The following is a 12,736-nucleotide window of genomic DNA, read 5'->3' as shown; positions in this document are numbered from 1 at the left end:
CCCGTATCTGGTTGAGTCGATGTCTGGCCGTGTGACCCAGCATTCTTAGGCGCTACAAGGGCAATTGCGGCTTCGTGAGGCTATTCGAAATGAGTTGTCCTGGTACATGAAACATGACAGGTAGGTAGGTCATTTTTGTCGACTTACACATATACTCAAAGACTTGAGATCAGAGAGAAAAGCGGCGATCTGCATAGTGGTCACTCCGTACTTCAGGAGGATGATATTTTGATCATTGACAGAACCCTCAACGTCAAAATCATTTGGGCCGTGAAAGGAATTCCAGATGGGGGATGTCGATGAAGATAGAATTGATGTCAGTGATTTTGGGTTGAAGGCGACGAGGTTGAGAAGGCAACAGAGAGTCCCTCAGAGCAAAATAATCAATGTCTGACGACTCAGTTTTTTCCATTTGATGGGCTTGTACAACGCAGTGCTCAGTCATGGTCTTGTCTGACATGGAACGCTTTTTCCACATCAGTTTTTCGTCATTGCTGCTTTACACTTATTTGCTGGGGATTTGTCTCTGTTAGAAAACAATCTGTAGTTTCAAGTTTTTAATATGCCTTGAACCGCACAAGAAGCCATTGCAAGAGGGACTGAGGTATGACAACGGTTGATACTTCTGACTGATAGAAAAGCAATTTACAGCATCTTGTGGCAACAAAATCGTCTTCTCTTCAGCCTCGAACTTTGGGGACACGACAGGAGGTGGTGGAAGCCGAAACTCACCCGTCCCCCTTTGAATCATAGAAGCGCGACACTACCACCTCGCCATCTCACAGCTACGCTAGAACAGCCTCAGTTGTGTTTTGTTCAGACACTTCCAGGATGGCTCAATGTTTGAGGATTTCTATCGCAATCCCAGGAACTGGACTATATCCAATTCGAGTATGGTAACTTTCCTCGAGGATGCAAGGCTTTCCATCCCCTCCATTCAGCACTGAACTATTCGTACGTATACGACACAACCAATCATGTGAAAAGAATCGGTGCAAAACATGTTCTGCCCTTCGCTTCGAGGGTCCCACAGCCCTTCGAAGTGTGGTTCTGGACAATGGGTGTTTTTGGGGGTTGAACGTTTTTTCAAGGGAACAACCTCTGGCGAGACTTCAGGCATCCCAAAAGACCCTGTCTCCTGACAGGTTCTTCCTTCCGGCACTGCCGAACATCACAGAAAACCCTGTTGGATGCCTAACAATGGCTTCGGATCAGCATGGCAATTGCTAATCCAAGCTCTTCTTTGCCGAGAAGTTTCTTGTCGGTGGCATGCAACTACTACAGTAGGGTCTGGTAAGTAACGGAGAGCCGTTCTATTCCAAACCACAACCCAGATTGTGGGTACATACGGGCAGTTTGAGGGAAAAAGAGGTAGTAATTGCATACTCTCGGTACTCCGTGTGTGTGTGTGTGTGTGAGAGAGAGAGAGAGAGAGAGAGAGAGAGAGAGAACGCACGCAGCCAAACCACCTTTTCAAACCTGGTCCAGCAATGCGAGGAGTTTGAAAGGAAAGTCCCTGCATATCAAAAATGACAAGGGTCCAGGAGTCCTGGGTCGGCTCGATCGTCTCCTCTCATAGGGCTGTTTTGAAGCGATGCAGACATTGTCATCCACTTCCTAACCAGTCGGGTTTTGATCATGGTGGTGAACTACGACGTAACCAAGTTCATTATTCGACTTGCAGGCTTGCAGGCTTCCGGATCGAAGGCGGGATAATTATATCTCTCACGCGACGATCAACACACCATCCAGGGATGCCAGCGAACAATCTTCTCGCGGTTCATTATGATTCTTGGTCAAGGGGCTTCCTAATGTTGTTACACAATGTCTGTGGTTTTGTTCTTCTCTCTCTTTTTATCACAAGTGGAATCAACGATCATCTTCCAGCCTGATGCATCAAGTAAGTATGCGCGCTTGTCGATTGCCAACGTGCAAGACCACCGTAACCAGGTTAGCCAGACTTTTGCCACATGACCCAGCAGGAGGAGCGCATTAGCTCTCGACCAGGACCGTTTTGAGTTACAACATCAGTCTCAGACGGACGGTTCGAGCGCGTTCATGCACAGGTGTGTCTTGCAGACTGGCATCGTAATAGTTCAGCACCCGGTGGAAGACATACTCTCAGACTTGTATCTTTCGATCTTTATCGCCCACAAGAAGGCTCTTACGGGATCGTTGATGCGTTGGAATCAATAACCCACAGAGTTCTAGGCCGATCCAAACGCCACTGTCCCGTTCCACATCATAATCTATGAGCGGACTTACCTACTGTAGCTAAACTAGTCCGCCCATGTAAACGAAGCCAAGTTCCAGAAACGGTCAGACTTGCGAGGGGTTGGTTTTGATGTGTCAGCACCCGCCTCTTCTTTTTTCCCCCCTCTGGACTTGAGGACCACAGATATCGGCGCATGCCATTGTATTGTATTGTATCATGTCGCCATCAAAATGATATCGAGAGAAAAGTGTCGGGATAAGGGTTTAGGTGTCTGGAAGGACAGAGTCTAGAGTAATGATGTTGGGCGCAAAGTAAATACGTGTATCCGTACGTTTTTTTATTCTTCTTTTTCATAATGGTGACAAGAAACCCCCGTGGATTTGCTACGCCACGAGTTGTGTCGAATGAAAGTACGGAGTATCTGGTTTTGAGACGAGCGATGCCCGTGTACCGAGAAGGTCGGATTTGTATGGTTACCGTAGTACCGTGTTTTCCCCAAACAAAAGAGAAGTTATTCTTTTCGGATCCGTGATTGATGCACCTTTAAGGTAGGTAGGTTCTCCTTGGATACGAGTACTGTACAGTACCTACGTAGACATGGAGAATGTGAATATGAATACGATGGAACGATACCGAGTAACGGGAGTAACGGATACCAAGAGAATTCAAAATACGAATTACGAGTTCATCTTGCCTTTTGGTTTGAAAGGTCAAAAGACATTCATGATCAGTTTTGGGGGTTACACAACCAAAAAAAATTGTCATTTCAATTCCTTTCTGGCCCCCCCTTTTTTCCCTCAGCCTGCCGCGGTTCCTTCAAGGTTCAGCCTCGCAGGGCCCAAAAAAAAAATCAATACCCGAATGGAGTGCCGAGTATGGAGTACAAAGCGAGGTGGGCGAATGTACATCAACACCATGGTGAAAACTTTTGGGCGGTGAAACTTGTGTAACACATCCCGTGGCCGTGTGGACAACTATCATATCACGGGTTCTTTTACATACGTTGATTACTGAATGGACAGGTTGTAAGTCCGTACGATGATACAATATCTCGCATACACGGTTACGGACAATTACACTGGTGGTAAGTACGGAGTCACAAAAGACGACGAACCGTGAGGCTGTGCAGGATCCAAAAACATTAAATTATGGAGAAAGACGGCTCAAGGTATTCTTTTTGAGGGTAACAAGTCCCACTGCATAACCACCCATAACAATAACAAGTACCTGATTGATGTCTCGTCGTCCTCGTCGTCGTCGTCCTCGTCGTCGTCGTCCTCGTCGTCGTCGTAGTAGTAGTAGTATTAGTAGTAGCGGGATGGGGAGTTGCTTTTTACGAATGGTTCTGTTTTTATAGGTATCGTATGTACTCCGTAGGTACTCATTTAATCCGTACCGATATCAAGGTTGTTCATAATAATGCCACGTTTTCTCTCTCTTTCACTCTCTCTCTGTAATCCATAGTTATAAAAATAAGAATTGATTCGCTCCGTAACCATGTCCTCCTCCTCCCCCGTAAGAAGGAAGTACGTGATAATTTCAAGGCATCCAAACCATTCCTGGGGGTTGAAACCCCAAATTCTGATCGTCGTTCGTCCCGGAGGAATGATAAATTCCACCCTTTTCTTCCCCCAGTACTCCGTACCTGATTGGGGGGGTCTTTTTTTACTTCCCTGGTATTAGAATGGGGGTAAAGAACCGGCGGAAGATTTTTTTCAACCGGGCTCATCATTCCTAGGAAATAGAAAATACTTTCCAGGGTAGATACCACCGACCTCTAGAGGTACTCTTTGATAAGATGTACAATAGGTACTTGGTTTTTTTTGGAGAACAAAGTTACAAGCTGAGATTTTAGAATATATGTACGATAAGCGGGCATTACGGAGGGAAATCACCCTCGTCCCAACGGAACGTTCTTTTTTCAACCCATCGAACCAAGCCTTGTGAAACAAAAATGTTTCCCCTACTTGCACCTCTACCTCTATCTATCCCTATCCCTATAACTATACCTATACCTATACCTATACTTGTACCTGTACTTGACCACATGACAACTCGAAAACATGTTCATATTCCAGTGTCAAGAGCGAGAACCCCAAAAGTCTTGATACCACAAAGTGCCACCGCGGAGCATTCTACGACTAGTAACTGCCTAGTCAAGTCATTTTAAAAGCGACTGACCATCTGAAAGAGCAGCGCACAGTCCGGCGTTTTATGTGTTCACTCGAGCCAATACATTCAAGGCATCACATGCGTGTGTACACCGTACTTCGTAGGCAAACGCGAAGTGACCCGTCAAATTTAAATGAGACACTGACGAATGAATGCTTACCGGCAAGGACAGAACAAATCAAGTGTTCTTTTACTGAGCGACATCTTTTTGAACAATAGTCTCAATGAACTTCTTTGCGGTCTACACTCGCATTTGCCCTTTACAAGAAAAGGAAGGCTGCTAGTTCCATTCGCAAGGTACTCACACCACACTCGTCAACACTCATAGTGCCCGTACTCGCACTCGTGCCAGCACAAAGGTTGACCATGGTGGACTTGTTCACACAAGACCGGGACGTTGCAGCGAATCCTTCAACTCTGCAATTCTCTACTTCATCCAGTCGACGAGACTTCTTTGATCCATATTTCGAACCCACCTTTTCCGTGATTCGTCGAGGCACGAGTACATTGCAGACCGACTGTTCCTTCAACTCGTACTCGGACTTGCAGAAGCACCCTGCAAGTGACAATGTTGGCCTGGCATTGCCAAGGGTTTCCATGATCGACAATTTACCGACATGGCCAAAAAAGCTGCAAAGTAACATTGCAACGTAGGTGGGCTGAAACCGTCAAGACAGAGGCACATTGACGCCGCGACAGACCATCCCAGTTCTCGTATATTCCTTCAGAGTGTTCGGATAGGCTTGCCGAAAAGGCTAGTTGCTGGCGACTTCGGAATGACCCTGAAAGTGCTGGTAAATGACCGACCATGTCATCGTACTCGTACGCGGGTACAACCTGAAACTTGCGGCCCGGTTTCTCGATTTCACAGACTTACCAAACAAGGCTTGGCAGGAATAATGAGGCGTTCTACTTGACCAGAAATTGTAGGTCAGAGCCGAAAATCCTTCCAACAAGATGACTCCCTTGTCCATCCAGTGATGTCAGCCCAACCAAGTTCATTTCATGCTGGTCATTTTTCGATCGAGCTTCATGCCTATTTCGCTGATCGATCTCGTGGCTGTCGAATCAAATTTGCCAACAATGTCTCCAGAGGCCCGCCCGCTGGAAGGGGTCGCGGAATGCCCGAAAGATAAGCACTAAGGAAATCGGATGAGGGGTTGACGGGCTGCTCTGTGTCGTAAGCATTCAATCGAAATCGTTGCCGTGGCTTGTTAGTTGGCAAGAGCCCCATGAGCATGAGCCGAGAGAGAGCAGACAGAGGGTGCAGTCAAAGAACGACGTGGCCAATGAAGGTTGCATGAATGTGGTGAATGAAAGCCTCAAGGAGCTAAATGGTACTCTGCTTGTTGTCGAAGACCGGGGACACCTCCAGGCGTGGCATGATCCAATAGGCCTCCTCATGCAGGACTCAACAGACTTCCTTTGACCTAGATACAACCTTCTTTGACCGATGATCCTCGGGCGCTAGAAACACTCAACCACCTGTGACTCCCACACCATCACGACTTCGCAGGTCAACTTGAATCCAACAGGTAAATCTCAATGCTTTTGTTGTCAACGTAATCCGCGTCAGATTTCAGTCTTCACAGCCACAAGACACACTTATACAAACAAAATAGATGTCAGTAGAGCCGCAATTTTCTTGGTATCGTGGGGGACAGCGAATATGGGTCGTACCGAGACGCACTGTTTCCGTTTGAAGACGTTCTGGATGAGGGGAAAAAGGAATGGCTTACGAGACCCACTACCAGAAAACAGTGTGCCTCGAGAAAGCCCCAACCTTGTACTTCTTAGCCAGCGGACGCCTGCCTGTGACGTTGATAGGACAGTCTGTATCGGAAGTGTGCCGCTGTGAGAGTGCTGCAGGTGTGGATATGCTGGAAATATCCGGAAGAAACCTTGACTCTGTGACTTCAACTCTGAAGTGTTAGGCAAATGTCAGGCGGTCCAGAATCCGGATAGCCGAGTTTTTGGCTATCTTGACGTGAGGTTCCATTGTTCCATTCTCTCAAATGAACTCGCGTAAACATGTACCAATGCCGTGGCGTAACGCATCATTGTGACTGTGAATGGTAACCTCGTCGTGCATGCAAAAAATGAGTTTGGTACTGCAACGGCCCATTTCAAGCCGCTTGAACGTGCGAGACGGTGTGACAATGAAGCCTGCGTAGGCATGGCCAACAAGCAAGGGAGAAGAGCGACACGACTTGGATCAGCAGCTCGTCTCCTCTGCAACCAATTGCATGGACCACCACTAGGAGTAGTCACGGGCATTTGTCATTGCGCGGAAACCCAAACAGGGCATGGCGGGGTTGAGTGAACTGTTAAGACGCTGTAGCAGGTCAAATTTCTGCAACTAGGATCTTGCCGCCAACCCGTAGATAACACAACGATCATGACCTCAAGCGCCTGCCCCCTCTTCATCAGAGGACATTGAAGTTTTAGGCCGTGCCGTCTCCCCCTGGAGGGACAGGCTACTTCATGTCTCATTGCGAGATTCACTAATGGTTGCACCCCCCATCGGTGGATCAGGAAGGCTGCTGGGACCACGACCCGGGCTGGGTTCACTGCCGGTGGGTGAAATGCCAGCAGAGTCTTGAGGCAATTCTTCGCGAAGACAAACAGACTCTAGTATGTTGGTCCACTTCCCACTTTGTCCTGCATGGCTGTGTTTCAAGTGTTGTCGAAAATGATCGGCTCTGTAGAATTTCTTTGCTTGGTTGCATTCGCCAAATTTGTGCACGCTGGTGAGGTGGTCAAGTCGACGTTCCCAATTAGGTTGTGGCAAGTTTGGAAATTCCTCCCCACAATAGCCGCATGCATCGAATTGAGAGCCTCCCGGGCTTGAGCTCGTTGGGGTTGAGACGGGGTGGAAGGCGCCTCTGAAGTTTGGAATAGCGGCGCAAGACCAAGAATAACGACGTAGATGGAGAGAATTTTGATGGCGTTCTGCCTCGTTTTTGTTCTTGAAACGATTGTTGCAATACTGGCAAGTGTATTGTTTCTCCATCTGATGGTTCCTGGTCAGAAGTCAGTACTGCGAATTGATAGTCCTTAAAAAGTCAATGTATCGGTGAACGTTGAACGTCATCGACTTACCGCAGGTCGTCTTCCGTCTCGAATTTTTTGGGCTTTTTGGGGCAGCAGTCGCATATGAAGGAGTTTCCAACGCGATTCAGCGGTGGGATACTGATCGGTGGCCGGTTCTCACCTCCAGGATTCTGGGTAGACATGGCGCTGTGAATAGATTTGGTGTCCAGTGTAACCTGCGGAAGTAGTCGCGAAGAGGCGATTGACGTGGCAGGGCTCACTACGGGATGGGCCGAGGTTATATATGCAGGGTGTGCTGGGTCTAGCGGTGACTGCTTGTCGAAAGAGGAGATGCTGGTCATGCTGCTCCCAGCAATGGAAAGTGAGATTGAGGATGCATATGAATTTTGTCGTGCACTTGAAGCCGTCGAAGACACCGATCCATGCTTGGCCTGATATTTGGATGCCGGGGAGCGTCCAGATGCAGGCAGGTTGAATTTTGGGAACAAGTCGGTGGATGAGTTGCCACGTGATGGGGATTTTTCGTCCCGAGCCAAATCAGATGGGGGTGAGCGAGCCCGGCGTTTCATGCCTTGCTTAGAAGAGCGTCGTTCCCCAGAACACTGGGAGTCGCCGCCCAAGTGCAGATTGCGGATCCCACTGCCTTCCTCAGCAGCAATGTCGGACTCGGTGTCCGGAAACATGCCATGTTCATAGCTGCCGCGTTGAGACCGGCTGCCAATACTCACAAGGTCATCGGGGCCCGCGAGCGAGCTGCCTATGGACAGCAAACCGCTGGGACGAGGCTGCACGAAAAGTTCCGGGTCCAATACTATCGAAGCGGCAGCGCTGTCCATCGAAGGGCTTCGATGGTCCACGTTGTAATCACGCCATCCAGGTCTTGAGCCGGGTGATAGACCTGCAGAAGCAGGACTGGCGATCCATCTAGAGACCGGGTCGAAAGAAGCCGGTGGAAGCTCATTGGCCGAGAGGAATTGGACATTGGGGTCCTTTGTTTGGAGCGATAATTTTTGGGAAAACGCTGTGGTTGACTCGGCGGAACCAGATCTTCTAGAGTGGCGAGGAGGCGAAGTTGGTTTTCCAATCTTGGACAGGAGCCTCTGGTCATACGCCTGGGAGGAGAGGTTGAAATTCTGCTGTGCCAGTGGCATATCTCCTTGTAATCTAAAATAGGAACGGTTGTCAGCTCAAGTCCTTGTCGAGTTGCCGAGGGACGCAGCTAAGAGGCGGCAGAATCAGCCCCCACGATGGCGAAACCGCCCAAGTTCATGCACCAAGATCAGTAGACCCCAAAACACAACGCATCCAAATTTAATTTAAGATGGGCGATCATCGTTAAGCACGTCCTGCGACTAACTTGACTCACCTTTGATTTGCTGGGTTTGGCGATGACTGCTTGCGGATTATAGGAGGCACATGCGGGCCTGGTAGTTGTATATTGGCCTGGGAGGGCGACCGAACTGTCGAGACAGTGCTTCCTCGGCGGGCGAAGTCGTCGTCCAAATCCATGTCGTCAGGATCACGGGCATGGTCTGGATTCCGTCTGGCCTCCATGTAGCCGCCGTGAAGGCTCGAGCCCGGCTTGATGGGAGCAAGGCGCCGGTTCGAGTTGAAAGGGTCGCTGTTGCCCCAGCTCCAAGCCACGTCTATGCCTTGCGCGAGCTCATCATTATATCGTGGAGGTGGCAGTGGCGGTGGTGGCTCGTCGAAGCGGGCGCCTGGTATCCTCAGGCCTTGTTGACCTCGATGCAAGTCCTCCTCTGAGGTATTGGAGTTGGACCGCGAAGCCGAGCCAGGTGCGGGATTCTGTTGTCTGTATGAAAGTGTCCGCGCCGCAGAGGCGGCGGAAGTCCTACGGATATCCATGCCCTGTTTCACGTTCGCTGTAACATCGGAAGACCCAGGCGATTCTTGGAGGCGTTGACAGATGGAGCCCGTGTTGCCGATGTGAAGGTGGCGAGTGCCTCTGCCCAGTAGTGCACTGGTCCAAAGACCTGGGACTGCTTTTCTTTTGCGTCCAGTTCAGCTGACGTAGGTCGGCCCCGTCGTGTATATTCTGGTACGGATACACCACACGGTGGGCACATTCGTAAAGGCTGGCTGATGTTGACCTCGGCGGGTGGAACAAGGACTTGTCAAAGTTCGGATGAGGCGATATGGATGGATATAGCGGTAAGGACAGTACGTAGAGCAAACCTCTAGAGGCGTCGAGGGTTTGAAAGTTGGGAAACGGTGCGAGGACCAGTCAGAGGGACAGACGTAGCATATGAGGGAGCGACAGGGTGCCACCGGAGGGGTTGTTGGAGGGATTCAGGCGAGCAACAAGCGGTCGTCAAGCGAGGAGTGGTAGGGAAGACTGAGTATCGTTGGACATGGCTGCAGTCAGTCAGTCAATCAATCCGTCAGTCGAGAGAGTTCGGGATGGGATTCGCAGGGCAGATTGAGATTTAGTGAATGGATGGAATCGCAGGCAGCGTCTAAGCCCAGTCAGTATTCCGTACAGAGAGTAGTTCAATACATGGTACGGAGTATCCGTTCCCAAGGCCAGGGTTTGGTGTGGGTGGTGGTTGTAGGGCAGAAGGACGGGAACGTGGGAAAACAGCCCAGGCATGCACAAAGCGGGTCGACGGCGCGGCTTGCAGCTTGCAGCTGTACCAGCTCCACCAAGTTATTTTTTTACAGTTCCGCACAGTGCGTATGGAGTAGCGTTGGCGGCAACAGCCAGGGACCAACAGCGTCTCGGGCGGGTGGCAGGATGGGTGTGAGCAGGGGTTGTGCGAGGCCAGCTAGCTATCCTGTACGAGGGTCTGACTAGGGAGTTGGACCTACCTGAACATTACTAGACTTGGGTCTGTGGTAATACTGTCCTCTGTCATCTGTCATACCTCATGTAATGTATGTACTGTAAATACCTCTAAGTAGGTCTGGTCTCCTGCGCCCAGATCGACCTACCTAGTAGATACTGATATGATTGTCCTGGGTTGTACGTTCGGCGCCTGAGTGCATACCTCGGGGGTTCTGGGACTTAGTAATAGTCCTCCTAGGTACCAAACTAACCTAGAAAGTGGCGGTATACGGCGTGCAAGGCAGCTAGTATGTACTCCGTACTCCGTACTCATCCACAAGGCAGATAGGTAGGTACCATACGAGCTCCCGGAGCGATACTTGCCTCAATACCTACTCTTAGGTACTAGGTACATGTAAGGTAAGGTAATAATTCTCGGTCCGGTGGCTTCTCGCATCCACTAAACATCTTCAGCACACCCGGCAAGGACCCCCTACAAGGCTCTTTAGGCCAGTTACATTTCTGATCCAGGCCTGTACCACTCCTCCTGGACGCTGGTACGGTATTGTACATACAGAATCCTACCCCCGGTGCTTCAGCCCTACGAGGGGTGTTCGAAGAGGCTTCTCCCGCGACGTCGTTCGGTGGAGAATTGCAGGGGGCCTTGCTTCATGCACTCATCCTTGACCATTTTCTGACCTAAATCTGCCATGGATGGAACCTCGGAGAGCGCTGCGTGCTTTGCCTTGGCCTGCTCTCTCATCTTCTTACGGAGTACCCCATCTTAGCATCCATCTTCGCTACCGAGTATTTCTGACCACACCCATCAGAATCAACTCTTGTGCCTGCTGCCTGGTCGGGCTGGTTTTGGTTTGTCACTCATGCGATGATGCTCGTATTTCTTGCGGTTTTACCTGGAAGACGCTGCTTTCCATTATTTTTCTCTTTCAACTTCGTAAGCACTTTGTCGAGCAGCGCAGGATAATTCCGGATAGAATACAGAATACGGAGTCTTTGTATCAAACGTAGACAAGGTCATCATGACAGGTGCTCCGTACGAATACTCCATTAACTGCCCAACAAGGGAAAAGGAATCTTTGAAAAGTGAACTAAAAACGGAAGTCATGGCAAGGGACTAATCATGGCCAATACGCAGTACAGGACAATACAAAGGACTCCTCTACGGAGCCAGCAAAAGTTAGTTGACACCCTGGTCCAGCTGCATTGGGATTAAATAAGAGGTTGGTTTACCAAGATCCCGTCCCTCGCTGGCCTGGAATTCGGCACATTGATTTGTACCTCAGTTGTGCATAGCCCTATGAAACCACCCCTAGACATTCAATTCCCCCGGCCCCAGAGAGGCAGGTCGCTGGCTCACCAGGCTTATGATTTGTAGGCCTCAGAATGCTTATCCCAGTCGTATGACATGCAGCCAGCCCAGTTCTACATACATCGTCTCACCTTTTGCACTTGATGCGCGCCAACCGTCCCCGGGCTCAGCTGAGCCTTGCACGGCCTTGCGCTCCTTAGCCTTGGGGTAGGTGGGACACCCGAGGGAGAGCCCTCTCCCTGTCCGTACGGGATGATATGTTGGGCCTTAGCAGCGATTCCCACTGCTCTTTGCGATTTCGCTTGGCCCCCTTAGATTCTCCGGTATAGATAATACCTCCTTTGGTCCATTAATATGTATTGAACCTTTGCATTGTTACTGCAGTGTCATTAAAAGCAGCAAAGCAAGGACACGCACTGCATCGGCTCCCTCTGATGCGAGTTACGGCATCAATACGAGGGCCAAGGATCGTGGCTTGACTATGCGACGCCTTTGCTGTCCGCCAGAGCATTGACCACACAAGGTTAGTCCCGTCTTCATTCTGTGCTGCATTGTGACAGCTTGCCATGCGAATGATCAACGTCATGGGGCTTGGTGCATGCTGACAGGACACGAGGCCTCGTTTGTGATTGTACTGAATCTCAACGAGGCATCCTTGCCAAACACACAAGGGTCAGCAGGATCTCTGTCACTGAATTGTTCTGATTGTTCGGTTTCGGTGGCGGCGGAATCCCAAACATTGCGAATCGGAGTCGCCGCGTTTCGCCTCTCTCTCCTCTGCAAGATTGTACTCCCAAATTCCAACTTGAAAGAACTATGTCATGGGCCATCAATTGACCGCCAAAACGGAAAGCTTTCCGTGGTGCAATCACCCGTCGTTGGACTACAACTGGTCGTTCGTGGCTTTCAAGACCATGTTAAAATTTACACGTCAGAAGGCAGACTCGGCCAATGAAGGCCCCTCCAGGGGACTACGCTCTGTAGTGTGTATCAAAAGTCGCCATGAATCGTTCAACGATGCTGTTTTGGGCTTCACCGCCGACATCGACGAGTCAAGGAGCAACATTACCATATACAGCGAACATTTGATCCCGCCAGGGTTGAGATCTTTCGATCCCCTTGCTTGACTTCGACGTCAGAGGTGACCCTGCGCCCCGGTTATTGCACATCCCGGCAGATT

At 49.9% G+C, this 12,736-nt stretch overlaps 1 protein-coding gene across 1 annotated transcript; it reads right to left on the bottom strand.

Annotated features, from left to right (window-relative positions):
- Positions 1-4,588: 4,588 nt before the first annotated feature.
- Positions 4,589-10,000, bottom strand: PV06_02751 (uncharacterized protein). Its single transcript, XM_016403473.1, has 3 exons — positions 8,808-10,000; positions 7,490-8,605; positions 4,589-7,410 (listed from the first exon to the last, which is right to left on the bottom strand). Exons 1-3 carry the CDS (start codon positions 9,305-9,307, stop codon positions 6,870-6,872), a joined length of 2,157 nt encoding a protein of 718 aa, XP_016267370.1. The 5' UTR covers positions 9,308-10,000; the 3' UTR covers positions 4,589-6,869.
- Between the last annotated feature and the right edge of the window lie 2,736 nt (positions 10,001-12,736).

This window comes from Exophiala oligosperma (genome assembly GCF_000835515.1).
Source record: "Exophiala oligosperma strain CBS 72588 unplaced genomic scaffold supercont1.2, whole genome shotgun sequence".
NCBI classification, from domain to species: domain Eukaryota; kingdom Fungi; phylum Ascomycota; class Eurotiomycetes; order Chaetothyriales; family Herpotrichiellaceae; genus Exophiala; species Exophiala oligosperma.
Note: the sequence above shows the minus strand (reverse complement) of the source record. Positions and strands in the feature narration are given on the sequence as shown.